The sequence below is a fragment of the Cicer arietinum genome, chromosome 7 (genome assembly GCF_000331145.2).
Source record: "Cicer arietinum cultivar CDC Frontier isolate Library 1 chromosome 7, Cicar.CDCFrontier_v2.0, whole genome shotgun sequence".
In the NCBI taxonomy this organism is placed as follows: domain Eukaryota; kingdom Viridiplantae; phylum Streptophyta; class Magnoliopsida; order Fabales; family Fabaceae; genus Cicer; species Cicer arietinum.
In genome coordinates this window covers 5,382,437-5,400,415 of record NC_021166.2, presented here as the reverse complement: position 1 = coordinate 5,400,415, position 17,979 = coordinate 5,382,437, and the positions used below count along the sequence as shown (strand labels likewise).

At 30.3% G+C, this 17,979-nt stretch overlaps 5 protein-coding genes across 5 annotated transcripts in view; 3 read left to right on the top strand and 2 right to left on the bottom strand.

The window, feature by feature from the left end:
• Positions 1-1,394: 1,394 nt before the first annotated feature.
• On the bottom strand, positions 1,395-2,483 carry LOC101512024 (uncharacterized). The gene has a single exon (XM_004508271.4). It carries the CDS (start codon positions 2,292-2,294, stop codon positions 1,839-1,841), a length of 456 nt encoding a protein of 151 aa, XP_004508328.1. The 5' UTR covers positions 2,295-2,483; the 3' UTR covers positions 1,395-1,838.
• A 5,590-nt stretch (positions 2,484-8,073) lies between these two features.
• On the top strand, positions 8,074-8,679 carry LOC113787647 (uncharacterized protein At4g15545-like). The gene is made up of 2 exons (XM_027336595.2): positions 8,074-8,477; positions 8,563-8,679. Exons 1-2 carry the CDS (start codon positions 8,202-8,204, stop codon positions 8,677-8,679), a joined length of 393 nt encoding a protein of 130 aa, XP_027192396.2. The 5' UTR covers positions 8,074-8,201.
• On the top strand, positions 8,629-12,204 carry LOC101511706 (uncharacterized protein At4g15545-like). Its single transcript, XM_027337030.2, has 9 exons — positions 8,629-9,022; positions 9,108-9,176; positions 9,819-9,875; positions 10,159-10,228; positions 10,594-10,698; positions 10,871-11,131; positions 11,350-11,392; positions 11,716-11,794; positions 11,894-12,204. Exons 1-9 carry the CDS (start codon positions 8,747-8,749, stop codon positions 11,984-11,986), a joined length of 1,053 nt encoding a protein of 350 aa, XP_027192831.1. The 5' UTR covers positions 8,629-8,746; the 3' UTR covers positions 11,987-12,204.
• A 772-nt stretch (positions 12,205-12,976) lies between these two features.
• On the top strand, positions 12,977-16,631 carry LOC101511375 (probable prolyl 4-hydroxylase 4). Its single transcript, XM_004508270.4, has 7 exons — positions 12,977-13,359; positions 13,482-13,539; positions 13,641-13,745; positions 14,078-14,135; positions 14,761-14,936; positions 15,951-16,020; positions 16,155-16,631. Exons 1-7 carry the CDS (start codon positions 13,229-13,231, stop codon positions 16,448-16,450), a joined length of 894 nt encoding a protein of 297 aa, XP_004508327.1. The 5' UTR covers positions 12,977-13,228; the 3' UTR covers positions 16,451-16,631.
• A 150-nt stretch (positions 16,632-16,781) lies between these two features.
• The window catches only part of LOC101511066 (nucleoside hydrolase 3-like), an 8,136-nt gene continuing 6,938 nt past the window's right edge, over positions 16,782-17,979 (bottom strand). Inside the window, exons 11-12 of the mRNA XM_004508269.4 lie at positions 17,703-17,976; positions 16,782-17,269 (exon numbers count right to left, since the gene is read on the bottom strand). Of these exons, the coding sequence (XP_004508326.1) occupies positions 16,940-17,269; positions 17,703-17,976 (604 nt within the window). The 3' untranslated portion in view covers positions 16,782-16,939. The remainder of the gene's footprint in view (positions 17,270-17,702; positions 17,977-17,979) is intronic.

Here is a 17,979-nt window from a genome sequence, read left to right as displayed (position 1 = left end):
AATTATTGAGTCTAGATGTAATATTACTCCAAAATCTGCATGGTCCTTGTTCATTTATTTGCGGTTCATTTATTTGCTGTTCATTTTATCATGTAGTATTATAGTGTTACTTCCTTGCGGTTCATTTTATTTACCAAGCAAGATGATAGGATGAATTTTCATGAATTTCTAGGTTTTTTTGAAAATATGTGTTTTTTATGAATTCTTTAGATTTTAGAAGGATCTCAAATTTCAATATTAAATTTACTCCTATATATGTAAAATGTGATGCGAACGGTCATATTAATTAGTATTTAAGTGTGTGTCAACTTTTCGAATATCTAAATTTGAAGGAGGGACTTAATTGATAAATGTGAGGTAAATTAAGAGACGGTTTCACTATTTCAAAAAATTCAAAGGCGAAATTGATTGATAGTTACAAATTCAAAAACTAGATAGCAAATTCAATCAAAAAGTTACATTAAACTTATGATGAGTTACCTTCTAAAAGAAACTAAAGTGAATATTTTGATGCACAAGTATAACATATAATTCATCGGAGACCAATACTTCAATTTTTTACGAGAGTTTAGATGTGAGAGACTCATCTATTTTTCATTTATTTTTATTAAACAATCGTCAATCTTTTAATAATAAAATATGGCACAAAAATATCATATAACCATCTGGATACCAATCAAATCATTTTGGGATCTATGAAAATGAATCAAGGGGACTATTTCCTGTCAAATAAAATGAAGGAGACCATAAACTCTTCTCTATGTAACAGGATTGTTGTTAAAAGTTTTTTTAACAATTTTCAAGTACCTGGAATTGGAAGTCCGCGCAGAATTTGTCTCATTGTTTTATTAGTTAAATGTTATGGTAAGGTTTAATTACTTGCATCTCTTCAAATAATTTGAAAATTTTTAAATAGGACTCTAAATTAAAAACTTTTGTAATCAAGTTCCATAACTAATATAAAGTTTTTAATTAAATTTTGTTTTATATCTCAGTTAGTTGCCCGTTAGTCAATGTTTGAACAGTGGCATAAAAATCAATTTTATACATCATTATCTACTTAATACTATTCAATATTTTTCATTGACCATAGAGAAGTTGGAAGTTTTAATTGGGGATTTAAATTAAGACATAAGGGAATTATATTTAATTTGAAAATATTTAATAAATAATTTCATTGATAAAAATATGTACATATTAATATATTATTAGGTGGATAATGATCTGAAAAAATGATTTTTATAGAATGACCTGATTAAATTAATTGACACATCTCTTTACAGCTTTTTATTTAAAAATTCTCAAATAGGTTATAAACAAGGGAGAAATTAAATCTTAATCTTAAAGTAGAAGAAAAGAAATACTTGAACGTAGAACGAGCTCGCACAAAAGAATAACAAAAAGCATCAAGTGTTTCCCATTCACAATTTCCCATTACAGTGACACAGTTAACACAGTCAAGGACAAACATCGTAATATACGCATCAACCACCAACACGGCGGATAATTTTATGAATTAACTTTAAACTGATATTACAGCAACCCTAATTTATACTTTAACCATTTAATAAGTTTTACAAAATGAAGCAGAACTGCACAACATGGCTCTATGCTACTCGAAACCATTTAGACAACAAATCACCCCCAATTTCAGATCTAACCTTTTCGTTTAAAAAAATCACGATCGGGTCAGAAGTTGAAACTAAAAGCTGATTTACGGTAACGGAGTCCAGTGAGGGAGAGAGAAAACGATTCTACAAGAGAGAAAGAGGTGGAAGCGGAACTACATATGGATTGTTATTCGGGTTTGACCCGACCCGAACCAAACTTGTTGTACGTCAATCAATTCGGAGCAAACGCCTCAGATCTCGCGTTGCGGAGTCGTCAAACGTCTCTAGCGACTGCTTCTTTGTCATAAAAGACGGCAGAGGAAGCGCGCTTGGTGACGGAGACATCGCGAACGCAGATCCAGCGTACATGTCATTCTTCGCCGCTACCAACGACGAATCCAGCGACTGGCCTCTCCGGAGAATCGTCACCTTCTCCACAGGCGAGCTGCTGCTCTTCCCAGTCGCTGAATCATCGGCGCTGGATCTCTTCGAGACCGACGCTGTCTCTAGTTGGAAGGAACTCTTATCGTTCCGTTTTCTCAGGTCTGGTCGTGCAACATGTTTCCGGTGAGACCTGGAGGTCGTGGTACGGTTGTTGTAGCCGTAATAGTTGCAGCGGCGGGAGAAGGAGGGTGGTTGAGGTATGATGAAATAGTCGTGAGGGTTCAAAACCTGAGTTGCCATGGTGGTTTGGGTAATGAAATAGTCAAAAGTAAAGCTGTGTAAAAACAAAAAACGGTGGTAGCTTTGTAAGAAGAAGAGAAAGATGAAGAGAAGAGAGGAGATTATTTAATTTAAATAAATGTTAGAAAAATGAAAATGGGTTGGGGGTGGGTGTGTGAAAGTGAAATAATATACAGAGGTGGAATTAGAAATTGGTATTAGGGGGGATATATAGTTGGTGGGGAATGATAAAATAAATCACCGTCCTTGTTGCCATAGTGGACCAAAATGACGCGTCACGACTCACGAGAAGAGATAGATACTGTTGTTGGCTGACAAGATTGGGTCGCTGTTTGTTTAGCTGGGGTCATCAGGGACCCACTCTTGCTTCGGACCTCTGATTTTTTTTGCTACCGAACCAAACCAACTCATTTAGTTTCCCATCTGCTTCGGGAGGTAGCTGATTTGGGAGGTAATTCTTTGTGATCGGTATGGAGAAGAAAGTGACATTACTGCTTTGTTTGGTGTGTAAATGAAAGTTAGAAGAAAATGAATAGAATATGAGATCATTAATTTAATAGTTTGGTTTAAGAGAGAAGAATGAAAGGAAATAAATAATATGTATTAAAAATTACATAAATATTTCTAGGTAAAAATAAGATGTGATGAAGGAAATAAAAACATAAAAAAGAAAATAACAATGTCTAAGATAAATGCATTTTTTAATAAATATTAATGAGAATAAAAAAATCATTACAATTTTAAAATAAATACTAATATTAATAAATTAGCAATAATTATTTTATCAATAAAATGAAAGTAAAATGTTTTAAATGGTTTTTTTTTTACTTAATAAAATGAAAGAAAATGTTTATTAGTTAAAGAAAAATATTATTATTTAATGTACATATTAAATCAATTTCAACACAAACGCATCACACGATTATGTACCGAAACTGTAAATATTTATTAGAGCAAAAGTGTTATTTTGATTAAATATCAACTCTTTTCAATCCTTTCTTCCCAAATGACATATAGAAGTTTTTGCATTGTGAAATGGAAAACTTTTGTTCGCTCTTAGTGATCAATTTTGCCCAAAAGGTAGAAAATTTTAAGAAAATCATGTTTTCTTTCTTTGCACACTCATTGATTCCAAACACAGGATAAAGAAATGGAAAAGATACAAACACTATTATGTTTGAAAGATAATTGAGATACTGTTCTATATAAGAGAAAGATTAAAAAATTTAAAGAAAAGATAAATATTTATTATTCTCTTAAATCTAAAATCTAAATAATAGTATATTAAATAAAATTAATGTATTTAATTTAAATTAAATACATCAATTTAGTTTTTCTATTTTTGTTTTTATTTAAGAGTAAAATTGACATAAATGATAAATTAGTAATAAAATATTCCTAAATTCTAAAATAACTATTGTGGTTGACCATTTTAACCCAATTTAAGAAAAATTGATAAATTCAATTAATTGAATTATGACTTCAGTTGATTACTATTATTAACGTGGGTGTGGGCGTATTTTGATTATCATAAATATTAAAATTTAAATGTAATATATAATACTTCATCGGATCATTATTATTATAAGTAAAAAAGTGACATCAAATTTTAATCATTCTTATAACTTATAAGTAAAAAAACATTTTGATACACAATACTTCATCCGAACATTATTATACATAATACATAATACCTCATTTAATGTTAGTATTTATAATATATCCTCACTTTAATTAAAAAAAATATTTAAAATTTAATAAATTTAAATTATTTTTAATACAAAATATAGAAAATTAATTATATCTAACTAATTTTTTTAATAAAGTGGTCAGAGGGAGTATTAATTATAGGATATAATTGAAGAAAAAAATATTTAAAATTATATTGAAAACTAAAAGTGATAATATTTTTTAGTCAATAATTTTTAAAATTGTGATGATTATCATGAGAAATGTTGAGTAACATTTTTCTTTTTTTTCTTCTCTACTTTAAATAGATAATAAAAAGTGGCAGATTCCACTTATTTATCTTTCTTGCATTTCTCCTTCACCTTTCTTTCTAATTCCTAATCCCTACTGCTGTTGTTAATGGTATAAGAATTAAATCAATAATTCAATTAACAAAAATAAATAAATTCGAACAATTTATATTGATTCACTTTTTCATATCTAAAGTATACGAAACAAATCAAGTTCAATATTTATTAATTAGTTCAAGTATTAATTTTACATTACTCAAAATCAACACTTGAGATGCGAACCAAACAACTATAGTAATGTTATTATAATTAATATATTTTATTTATATATCTTTTTTATTACACATTACTTTTTTAGTGTAGTTTATGCATTTGTTTTAATAATATACAAAATCTATAATGGGGCAATTGACCGACCCATTGTAAAAAAGAAAGTCAAAATCAACATTTTCTTTCTAGTTCCAGACCAATTAACCCTAATAGAAAATGATGATCGTTCATTATGCCTTTTATGTTTGCTAATTTTTGTAGCTGTATAATAAAATACACTACTAGATCAAAACTTCCAATACTATATTTTAAGATGGGTGAGCAACTACGAATGGCGGATAAACAACCTCATACAAATTTATATGGTCAGTTGACCCAACTCATATTATACATCTCACCGTATTTTATGAAATGATTGTTATGGAGTTAGTGGCTAACACGAACAATGAACTTGTGATTATAAAATAAAATAAAATAAAATAAGGATTTTATTTAAAGTATCTTTTTAATAAATAATATTTAGTTATTTTAATCACATAAATAATAAGAAATAATTATTTCCTAAAAAAATATTTAACTATTAATTTAAAAATCAGACCGATACATTTCAAATTAATTCATATACCATAAAAATTATCATACACTTGATAAAAAATACACATTTAGCTAAAACTTTGAAAATTGTAAACTGAAATAATTTAGTGTTGTTATAAAAAGAATATTATACATGTATTAGATTTGGATTCCATCTGCTTTTACTGTGCCTTCTCTAATTTTCTCTAATTTTCATATCTACTTTTCTTTCTCCATTGGACGATGTCTAAGATAATTCTCTTATTTCTAAAATGGAGCTTTTGGCCCCATATTTTGAGATTTTGTTCAATGATGTAACACAACTAACCCCAGTTATCTGGTCATGATTTTGTAAGTGTTCAATGAATTCAAAAGTATTTATGTTTTAGATTAAGTACTATTTCTTTAACTTTTTTTATTATAAAAAATATTATGTGACACAATTAAATTTTCTTTGCAATTTTCTTGTATTCTTGGTAATCTTTGTTCGTATTGTTGCTACAAATGTGTCCATAAAATTTTATTAAATAAAAAATAATAAAATAAATATTGATTAATGATATAAATTCAATTTTATCAAATTAAATTGTGTGATATGCATTACTATCACATTATTAATGAAGATACAACATTATAAAAAAATAACGGGGAGCAAAGTATATACTACAAATGATAAAATAGAAGATAAAAAGCTTGATTTTAAAAATAAGAGGCTAAAAATTAATATTTGGTAAAATAGAAAAATATAAAAACATTTAAAACGTTTTTATTTTGGATTACATGCTTCAATGTCACGTTTACAACAAATTTTATAGCTGTTAAAGAGAAAAAATAAAGAGAAAAAATAGGTGTAGAGACTCTTAAAACTCTTGCACCTCGAATCTTAATCCTAATAAACTATGTCATGTCTTTTAAAATAGTAGTTGATCTCATCTAATTTATTCAAAGCAATACAAAAGTTAATTGTATGATCTAAATTAACTGTAATAAGAATTTGTTCCATAAAAATAAACTTTAGTTATAATTAATTATCTTTTATTTTATAAATTATTTTTATTTTTTAATAAATTTTCTTTATTTTAGATATCGTATTCGAGACGCGTCAAACACATATCTATTTTAGTAAAAATTGAAATTCAACTTTATCACATTATAGAAGTCTATCACCTTCCATTAAACCCAACTCTTGTTGATAACTTTTGTTTTATATTTATGACAACAAAAATAATTTTTGCTTGTTACTTATATTCAGAGGGCAGATTGAATATTTTATTCAATTATGTCCTATAATTAATAACTAATACTTTCTTTGAACTTATTTGTAAGCAAAATACTTATTTTTATATTTATTAAAGAAAATAATTAAAAATTGTAAAAAAAAAAAGAATAGTTAACATTTGATTTTCTTGATTTAAAAAAAAAGAAAAAAATTTACTAACTTTTTTTTACGATAAAAAATTTACTAACTTGATTACCCCCAATTATAATTGTTTTTTTTATGTATAATTATAATTTTTATATCCTCACAACTTAAAAAAAAAATTTATTGTGTTTGGATGAGATAATTGAAAATTCTAGAAAAATTATGATTTTAGACAATTCAAATGCTTTAATTGAATTTCTTTAATTTATAAATTTGATTATTTGGATAAATGAATTATTCTTTTAAAATATAACCATTTTTCTAAATTTTAAAAGTTTTTATGTAAAATTAAAATTAAAATTAAACTTGGACAAAAACTGAAATATTTGAAAAATTTGGGAACTATTTTGCCAATTTTTAGGGACCCATATGCAAAAAAAATATAAGGATTAATATACAAATTTAAATCATATAGGATCAAAATTATAAATTTTTAAAAATTATAGAACCATTTGATGTGGAATTTTGAAATTTTTAGATTTTAGGTGATATTTGAAATTTATTTTTAACAAAATACCTCATAAAATTCTTTCATTTTAAAATTCTTAAAATTTATCATCCATAATATACATTGAAGTATTTGAATTTCCTAAAAAATTTACTTTCCCTCAAAATATTATCTCATCTAAACACATACTAACAATATTTTTGGAATAACAATATTAAATATAGCAACATAAGTTGGATATTTGTTTATGTTTGATACAATTTTTTTCTTATAATTGAGTCTAAAAGAAATATTATTTTCTAAAGATATCAAAAGTAAAGATATTAATATTTAATAAAAATAAATTGATAATTTTTGTGTGTTATATTCAAACAACAAACATTTGATGAACGCCATTTTTTTTTTTTTTTATGCACACTACTTGAGAAAGTTGGTTGAGTACATTTAAGAGATGAAATAAATCATCATATTTTATATTTTACTCTTATCTCAATATTCGATTAATTTTATAGCAAAAATAAGGAAATTTGTTGGCTTCCTCACATTTGACAATATAACTTTTGACAACAGTAATATTGTTCTCATACTAACAATTCATCTTTTATTTATTGATAAAATATCTGAAATAAATGATGATAGGTTAGATATTTCGTGATTTAGATATAACATTAAATAAAAGAGAAAATGGTAACAATTATTTATATTTTATAATGGAGAACGATTTAAAAACGTTTTAAAAAATAATTTATGAATTAAAAAATGGGGGTACTTTTAAATGGATTTGTAGTAAACTAAATATGAAAAAGTGAGCAACATCATAATGGTACTTAATTTATAGTATTTTTTAAGAGTACTTAATCCGTTGGTCAATGACCACAGGTATTTTGTTTTTTCTCGGAGTTCTATTTTCCCTTGTTTTCTGTCAAATTTGTTTTATCCAATTTCAATATATTATTTTGAGGCAATTCATTATTGCCAAGCCACACGTTTTGGAATCAAATTAAATAATTTAATACTATACCCCAGTCTGCGGTGTCTACAACCAATTGAATAACAGAACAACGCTCTCGTATTCACAGTTCAGAAATTCGTAGAAAAAATCATAATCAACTTGTACAAAAAAAAAAACGAAAATAATGTGAAATAGTTATTTTTTAAATAAAATAAACCGTAAAAAAAAAAAAAAGAAAGAGGAGGAAAACAAAGATCAGACGATGACGGCGGAATCGGGTGGGTCGAAGTTCGGTCTTCCCGAAGATGTCATCCAAGTGCTACCGTCAGATCCGTTCGAGCAACTCGATTTAGCACGCAAGATCACCTCAATTGCTTTAATGACACGTGTAAACGCCCTTGAATTAGAGTCGTCGGAACTTCGCGCCAAGATCGCCAAGAAAGATAGACTCATCGAAGAACTTCAGTCTCAGCTTGAATCCCTCGATACCTCCCTCTCCGTAACCGCCGATAACCTCGTCCGCGCCGAACAATTTAAGGTCCCAACTAACTCAAATTTAACTCTTTCTCTTTCGTACTATTTATTTATTTATTTAATTTCGGTGCTTGAGCTTGATACTATAGGAGAGCTTGCTTAAGGAGAATGCTTCACTTTCCAACACCGTCAGAAAGCTCAATCGAGATGTCTCCAAAATCATAATCAACTTGTACAAAAAAAAAAACGAAAATAATGTGAAATAGTTATTTTTTAAATAAAATAAACCGTAAAAAAAAAAAAAAGAAAGAGGAGGAAAACAAAGATCAGACGATGACGGCGGAATCGGGTGGGTCGAAGTTCGGTCTTCCCGAAGATGTCATCCAAGTGCTACCGTCAGATCCGTTCGAGCAACTCGATTTAGCACGCAAGATCACCTCAATTGCTTTAATGACACGTGTAAACGCCCTTGAATTAGAGTCGTCGGAACTTCGCGCCAAGATCGCCAAGAAAGATAGACTCATCGAAGAACTTCAGTCTCAGCTTGAATCCCTCGATACCTCCCTCTCCGTAACCGCCGATAACCTCGTCCGCGCCGAACAATTTAAGGTCCCAACTAACTCAAATTTAACTCTTTCTCTTTCGTACTATTTATTTATTTATTTAATTTCGGTGCTTGAGCTTGATACTATAGGAGAGCTTGCTTAAGGAGAATGCTTCACTTTCCAACACCGTCAGAAAGCTCAATCGAGATGTCTCCAAGGTCCGTTTTACTAGGATTTCTTTATTATTATTATTATTATTATTATTATTATTATTACTATTATTATTATTATAATTATATTATTTATTTTTTTTAGTAAAAAATAATCTTTATTACTGTTATTATTATTGAGAATAAAATACTTATTTTTATTTCAGCCCTTTTTTTATAGGTTTTTTTTTCTGTCTTTCAATAAATTAACTTGGTTTGGTAATTTTAATTTCATTTACATTGGGGTTACTTACTCACAGTAGTGTTTTTAGGAAAAATGGTAATGATTGTGAAATGAGAAACTGATATTTTTATTATTGGTTTAGGGTGATTTGTACTAGAGATGTAAAAGTTAGTTACAAATTAGTTTCATTAGTTAGTTACAAATATAACAGTTAAAAATCAGTTGTTCTTATTGGTTATATAAACCTAATTATACTGGTTGATGTAATCAACATTATAATTATCAATGCAGTTTCTATTTTACTTTCTGTTATCCATGACTTTTATCTAAAATAGTAGTAGTAATAATTTGAGTAAGGTTTTGAAGGGAACGGTTTATATGCATTGTTTCGTTAGTAAGGACTTATTATATATGGAATGTGGATGATTCTTGGACTTACGTGAACTTGTTGGTGTAAATGTACGCAGTTGGAGGTTTTCAGAAGGACGCTTATGCAATCACTTCAGGAGGATAGTGATAATTATGTAAGTTGCTATTATTATGGAAAAGGTTAACGAGTATCCTAAGGGCATAGGCACGTGTTAGCAAGACCCTTAATATTATTGTTATTTAATGCTGCTGTCTGTGATTAAGAAGTTCTGTTTTGCTTATTATTTTAGTCTTGGATTGGTTTAATGAAGAGAGTTTGGTATTCTGGATTATGCTGCTTATCATGTATGAATTGCTTTTAATAGTATTAGCTTATGCTATTTGTTTCAAGGGTATTTCCTTATTTAACTTTTGAATTTTTACCGGTATTTGGCACAGGGAGAAGCTCCAGACATTGTTGCTAAAATACAGAGTCAAACGAGTATGAGTTCTTCGTCTCAATCTGGAGGTACTTTCAACATGTTGTAAATTGCTCTCTGCCTCTCTCATTTAGGCCCTTTGCTTAATTTAATTCATTTATGCAAATATAGTACCTTTAAATTCTCACAAGTCACAAGCTCATTTCCTTATCAAGAGAACTATATAAAAGATTTGGGGTGCACTTCAGGAAACTGTCCTTTTAATGTGCATTCAACATCTTACCATTTGAATGTCTGCACTTGCACATGTTATGTTTCCGTTGGTTTAAAATCATAATAATGATGATAATCCATATTTCTCTCTTTCCTGCCCCTGCTAACAAACCATTCAAACTGAGCTCCTTCAGCTGTACTTTTTCGTTTCTAGTTCTGAGAAGTTCTCATTTTATTGCAGATAACGACGCTTCATTGCCACCGTCTATATCTTCTTCAATGCCCCGTGTTTCTGTTTCTGTCTCTGATAGTGGAAATTCTTTTGCCGAGGATCAAGAATCCGATGGTATGTACTACTACTACGTGCTATCATTTATGAGGCAAATGGGTATACAACCAGTTTGGTTTGGATTACCTTAAAAGACAATAAGGTGTCTCTTTTTTGCTATTGCGGAAAACTGAATAACTATAATTTTGATGTGTATCCTGACCTTGCTTTTTCTATTCCAATATTGCAGCCATAAGAGCTAGAGTGCCGTATAATATACTCATAGCATCGCAAAGTACCACACCTCGGATTACCCCCCCTGGTTCCCCTCCTAGTCTTTCTGCATCAGTATCTCCAACGAGAACATCTAGACCCATGTCTCCAAGGCGACATTCCATTTCCTTTTCAACCTCAAGAGGCATGCATGATGATAGGTCTTCCGTGTTTTCCTCGATGACCTTAGGCCACGGTTCAATATCAAGTTCTGACCCAGTAACAGGATCACAAGCTGGTGAGTTCTTCCAACTCTGTTATCCATTGCATTGTGCAAAAAGACTTCATCTAGGTTTTCATTAGGTTACCCTGTTTGGATTATTTTCTTGGATATTGGATCCTTATGAAGAATAAGGTGCTTAATATTTATAAAATTGCAGCCATATGAAGAATGTTTTATTTAGGTTTGACTAGTTCTCTCATTTTAATTTTTCTCCCTCAACTTATATGTTACAGGACGAGCACGAGTGGATGGGAAGGAGTTCTTTCGCCAAGTCAGGTGAGGACCCTTGTCTTCGAACTTTATAAAGTTCAGAAACTCGAAGTTCCACCAACAGAAACATCAGTAGATTTCATTTGAGACATAAACACTGTCCATATGCATGATGTAGTTTTCATAATAAAATTGGATCCTCTACAGCTGCAGTATGATGTTGCACTTACAGCATTGCAGCCATATACTGCAGTTGTAGAGGAACCAACAACTGTAGAGGAACCAAGTTCGATTAATCTTTTACATGTTACTGTGAGTTGCTCTTTTTTGGTCAAATTAGATCAGTTAGGTCATTGTCCTCGATTTTATCTCACAGTTGTTATCATTAGGAACCGCTTGTCTTACGAGCAATTTGGTGCATTCTTGGCAAATGTTAAGGAGCTAAATTCCCATAAACAAACAAAAGAGGTAATTCATCCAGTCTCTGCCTTGTTACCTCTGATCCTCTCCCACCAACCACGTATTTTCAGTTAATAGACACTTGGCTCTGTGCGTGCAAAATTGCAGGTGACTCTACATAAAGCAGATGAAATTTTTGGGCCTGAAAACAAGGACTTGTACACTATATTTGAGGGATTGATCACACGCAATGTCCATTGACGTTGTGCTCCAACTCCTTGTAGCAACACCATTTTTTCTTCATTGTATATTAACATGTTTATTAACGTGTAATAAATTTTTTTTTAGCAAGAAAGCCTGTAAAATTTGAATCAACCGAATGACATTTCATGACAGAGTTGCATACTCCATTTATTAGTTCATCCTATGCTATTTAATGCGAGTCACTAGTAATACTAGTACTTGATTTTAATGGTTGAGATGAGTTTACATTAGAATCTCTATATTATGGAACCTATTTCCAGCCTCTAAGAAAAAATACAATGTATTTGTCGAACTCAAATATTGATCCACAATTAATATTATTATTTTAAAAAAATTCTTAAATTAATTGGTTGATGTTGTGATGAGATATAATTAATAGTAGTTTAATAAGTATTTATTTTTGGTGAACACTATGGTGCTATTGTATTTTGTTGGTTATAATATTCAAAATAAATCATGGTGGATTTTTTTTTCTACAATGGTTAATTAAATATTGACCACCTCAATATTTTTTTATTAGAAAACTTGTTAGGAATATTTTTTTTTTTTAAATTGTAAGTGTATAAATAAAAAAATACACCAGGAGTGGTTAATATAGTTTCCATAAATAATTGATTAAGTTCCATTTATGGTTAATAGATATGTATAAATAAAAAAATACACCAGGAGTGGTTAATATAGTTTCCATATATTTTTACTTGGAACATGCCAAATATATTGAAACCTACTAACCGCCTATCTAACTTCGTTAATAAAGAAATTTGACGTGTTTAACTATAATTTTTATGAGTTGAACTATATATAAATTTGTACATTTGTAGTTTATTAAGTTACATAGAAGGTGAATGATTTTTGATATTTACTACATCTATTAATAACTAAATTAATCATCTGCTTAATCACATGTAATTTTTTAACTATTATTCCCTCAAAATAAATACTAGTTTACATGGCATGAAATGTTAAGACATGACATGTTGTAACCGAAGAACAAATACTAGTACTCATGTAGTTGCACCCAAGTTTTCCCTTTAAAAAAAAACAGCAAAATATCTGATTAGAACATATCCCGAAATATTGGACTAAAAAGAGTTAATGCAAAAACATTAATTGAAGTTGAGTGGAAGTCTAAGTTCCCTTACCCAACAAAAAAATTAACCGTCCCGCTCGGTGTGTGTGAATTGGATTCGGAACAAGTTTGTATCCAAATCCAAATTAAAACCCAAATCCAAATCTGAAATGATTAAGGTTTGGTTTTTGCTGCTTCTGGTGCTGATCTCTCAAACGGATGAAGTTCATAGCTCCTACGCTGGTTCAGCCAGTTCCATCATCAATCCTTCTAAAGTCAAACAGATTTCATGGATTCCAAGGTCTCTTTCCATTTTTCACATTCTTCTCTCTCTCTCTCTCTCTCTCTCTCTTTTTGCTTCTATTATCTTCCAACTAAGTTTATTTATGAAACTCAAGTCAAATCCGTATATGTGATATGCAGAGCTTTTGTTTACCAAGGTTTTCTCACCGATTTGGAATGCGATCACTTGATCTCCTTAGTAAGTTGATTGATATATTTGAATCTCTATGCAGAATTTATAACTCTGTTGCTCTCAATTATGCAACTAACTAACTAACTAACTACCTGATGTTTATTTAGGCGAAATCGGAGCTGAAGAGATCTGCCGTTGCTGATAATCTATCCGGTGATAGCAAGTTAAGTGATGTTCGAACAAGCTCTGGCATGTTCATTTCCAAAAACAAGGTAATTTCTTTCTTTTCATATTCTAATTAGGGTGTTTGGATCAACTTAAGTTTAACTTATTTACTTTCTGTTACTGCTTGGAAGAGCTTATGTAGTCGTCTTATCACATGTTTTTAAGTTTTATTTCCATAAATTTTACATGATAGTTTATGAAAACAGCTTATACCATATAGTTTATATGATAACTTCTTATATTTAAGCATGTATATGATAACTTCGTATGCCAGAAGCGGTTAATTAAGTTGTTTATTCAAATAGGCCTTATTTGATGCAATTATTTTTTCATTTATACTTCTTTTACGTTTTCTTCACCTTTAATTATTTATTTATAGGATCCTATTGTTGCTGGTATTGAGGACAAGATTTCATCTTGGACCTTTCTTCCTAAAGGTACATCATCATCTTGCAAACCTGCATGCTGTTCTTGTATTTTATTTTCTCCTACTCCTGAAAATATGTTTTTGTCAATGCTCAATGTTTCGGTATTGTCAATTTGGTTAGCTTTTCTATTTCTATATCCATAATGTTTGATTTTTCGTGAGCTGATGGGAAGGCTTGTTTCTTAAACTCAAAACATGTTAATAAATTTCAAGGTTTTTTCCCCATTCGCTGTTTTTGTAACTTCCTTCCTTTATTGACTTTAGAATGAATAATATAGTAATGAAAGGGCATATTACTCTATAATCTTTTTGAAAGGGCAGAATAATCTATAATAATGGATCAAATAATCATGACTATGTTCAGTTGTTTGTCGGGATGAGAATACTAGCAATATTCATCCAGTAGGTGAAAACTAAAAAAAGGTAAAATTAAATGAAAAGTTTAATTGAAAACGTAAAATAAGCTACCCACATTGATTAGTTATACATGTTCCAGGATTAAAAGCCCGGTGTTGTAGAAAAAAAATGAACATGTGCTTGATTGATATGATCTGTTAAAATATGAAAATTGTTCCTACCTATTATCAAGCAGTCAGACTCTAATCAGTCTTGTAATATTTGTGTTTGAATTTCAGAAAATGGGGAAGACATACAAGTATTGAGATATGAGCATGGACAGAAATATGACCCACATTATGATTATTTTACTGATAAAGTTAACATAGCTCAAGGTGGGCATCGCTTCGTGACTGTTCTCATGTATCTCACTAATGTGACTAAAGGTGGTGAAACTATGTTCCCAGTTGCAAAGGTTTGTACAGTAAACTAGGAATTGATGTGTGTTTATCTTGAATATTTTTTAATATATTATTGGAAAGCACTGCAGTTATACTTAGCCATATATTAATTCTCTTGTTTGAATGACCTTGATATCATAATCAGTATGTAGTTTTATCTCATATTCTGTCTATGATACTAAATAAATTCCTTAGAAACTGAGCACAAAATTTGTAGGAAATGCAAGTTTGTGTATATGACTGGGGGACCCCTTGGCTGGATACTCGGACACAGTGGCGGATGTGTATGTTGATATGGAGGCCCTTGCCTCCACAAAGGAAAAAAATTCAAATACAAATGTCTAAATTTTTTTATAGAAAATAAATGTAGAAAAATTATAAGAGACTAGTAGCAATTTTTATCATATATTCTCTTCTAATTGGTAGTAATATTTATCATATGTAAATTGGTAGCAATTTCACTGACTACGGTTGGATTTAGGAAAGAGACTAAATTCCCACAACATAAATAAGAATATCTTTAGTGGAGGAAACCTATGAAAAAACAAAAAAAAATGGTAGCAATTTTTATCATATACTCTTCTAATTTTATCAAGTCTTTTATAACACTGTACACTTACAATGATACCAAATATATCATATCTTAAAAAGGAAAAATCGTCCTACATATTATAGACTATTTTGGGGTGCTTTAGTGGCATAAAATTTTAATTTGTAAAAACTTAAAATATTTTTATTTTATTAACATGTAATAGATTTTTTTTTTCTCGATTATGAAAACTTCAGGCAGTATATATTGATTGACTGTACAATACATATATAGACAATGCATGTTTTGCACACTGTTCATTTGTCTGCTTGTAGTCTTGGAGGATACAGTTTTCTCTTCATATGATATTCTTACCATCCTCTTATCTGGTTTCTTCCTATTCAAAGAGTGGATCTGATAGTTTCCCAGAGGAAATTATTTGCACATTTACCGCCAATAGCTAAATTTGATATCTTATAGATTTTCATTTGAATTACAGGAACCTCCACGTCGCAGAGGTTCTGAAACAAGTAGTGATCTCTCTGAGTGTGCGAAAAAAGGAATAGCAGGTGAGCAACTGGATAAGTAATTACTTTTATTGTGGGTTTTCCTCTTATAATACTTTAATGTAAAGTTTTTGCAGGTCATCTTATCTTATGCTAGTTTATTGTTTTTTCTCTTATTATTTCTCGGGTTTGCATAGTGAAACCGCGTAGAGGGGATGCGCTTCTTTTCTTCAGTCTTCACACAAATGCTACACCAGACACTAGCAGTCTCCATGCAGGATGCCCAGTAATCGAAGGGGAGAAATGGTCAGCGACAAAGTGGATTCACGTAGACTCATTTGATAAGAATGTAGGTGCTGGAGGAGGATGTTCCGATCAGCATGAAAGCTGTGAGAGATGGGCTTCCCTTGGAGAATGCACCAACAATCCTGTGTATATGGTTGGATCTTCAGACCTTCCTGGATACTGTAGGAAAAGCTGTAAGGCATGCTAGATTTTTTACTGAATGCTTTCTAGATTCTACACGGTACTTCAAGCACTAGGATTCAAATTTCAATTTTCCTAAGAAAAAAATATTGAGTGATATAAGAATACTAGAGAGTTGTATGAATGGTGGAATTTAATATATATTCTTACTTGTGCTTTTGCACGGGTTCGCTGTGTTCAGTTACTAATGAAGTTCACACTAAAGTTGTTTAAGTAAAGACATTATCTTGAATAGCGTAGACATTAAAAATTCAAATAGATAGATAAGTTCACAGGAAACATCAAAATGTAGTTTAAGGAAAGGGACATAAATAAACCAGGAAACAAAGAGACAATAATTAGATGAAAGCAAAAGTTCTACGCATGAGAATTATAAACATTCACAATGTTATCATTCATGTTGACAAATTCAAAAATAATTGTTTAAAGAGAATGTTTATTCAAATTGTTGATAAAATGAGTTTATAGCTGAGACTTGTGGTGGCTGTGGCCATTCTTAACCATGGATTTGAGCACTTTTCTCTTCGCTATGCTTATCATGATGAGGATGTCTCCACCTTCTCCTCTGTTCTTTAAAGCTTCCTACCTTAGCTGACTGATAGTGATCGCCAAGCTTGTTTGCATACAAATTATAATAAGCCTGTGCCTCCACATTGCTTAATATTCTGACTAACTTTCCATCTCTCTCATCTACCACCATTTCTCCATCAGTGGATTCAACGCCACTAGCTAAGACTTTAATGGGCTTCATCTCAAACTTTGGCTTCAGATTTGAAGACCTATCAGTCAAGACAACTGCACCTAGAATTTCCCCCAGGAATGTGTCCTGCAAACATAAATGGCTTAAAGTTGGTTACTCTCCTTCTTGTCCGGTCACAAATAATCTATACTTATATATAAATGGAATAATAATTTTGGGTGTAGTTTTTTTTCTTTTAATTTTACCTTTCATTTAAACTATTATTTTATTTATCATTTTATCATTTTCTACTCAATCAAATTATTGCATAAAATTTCAAAACTTAGTATTATTTTATCGAAAAGGCAGATAGACGACACAACAAATATAATATAAACATAAGTTTTCTTTTAAACGATAGATGCTAATAATTAATTGTTAGCAAATGTCAATATGAGGATTTTATACCAAGAAAAGGATTGAAACTTGGGACGCTTTATATCTAAATATAAAGTATGGAAATCATGAGATCTGAAAGAAGATTAAGCTAGAAAAAATAGTTGTGGATAGAAACTTATACCATATGGTGATATCTGTCATGGATTTGCTTCAAACGGTGTAACCTTGACAATAGATGCTTGGAAAACGAACCCTCTGGTGTTTTTCTTGCGCCACGCAACCTACCTATAATAGTTGTGAATTCACTCACTCTGCGTTGAGTACTCAGTGGAATGAGTGTGATGTCAACTTCTGATTCCAACACTGTTTTGGCAGCTAAAGGATCTAAAAACATGTTGAATTCTGCATATTGGTTTGAAGGAACTGAAAACACATTTATTTTGTCTGCTGCATTCCTG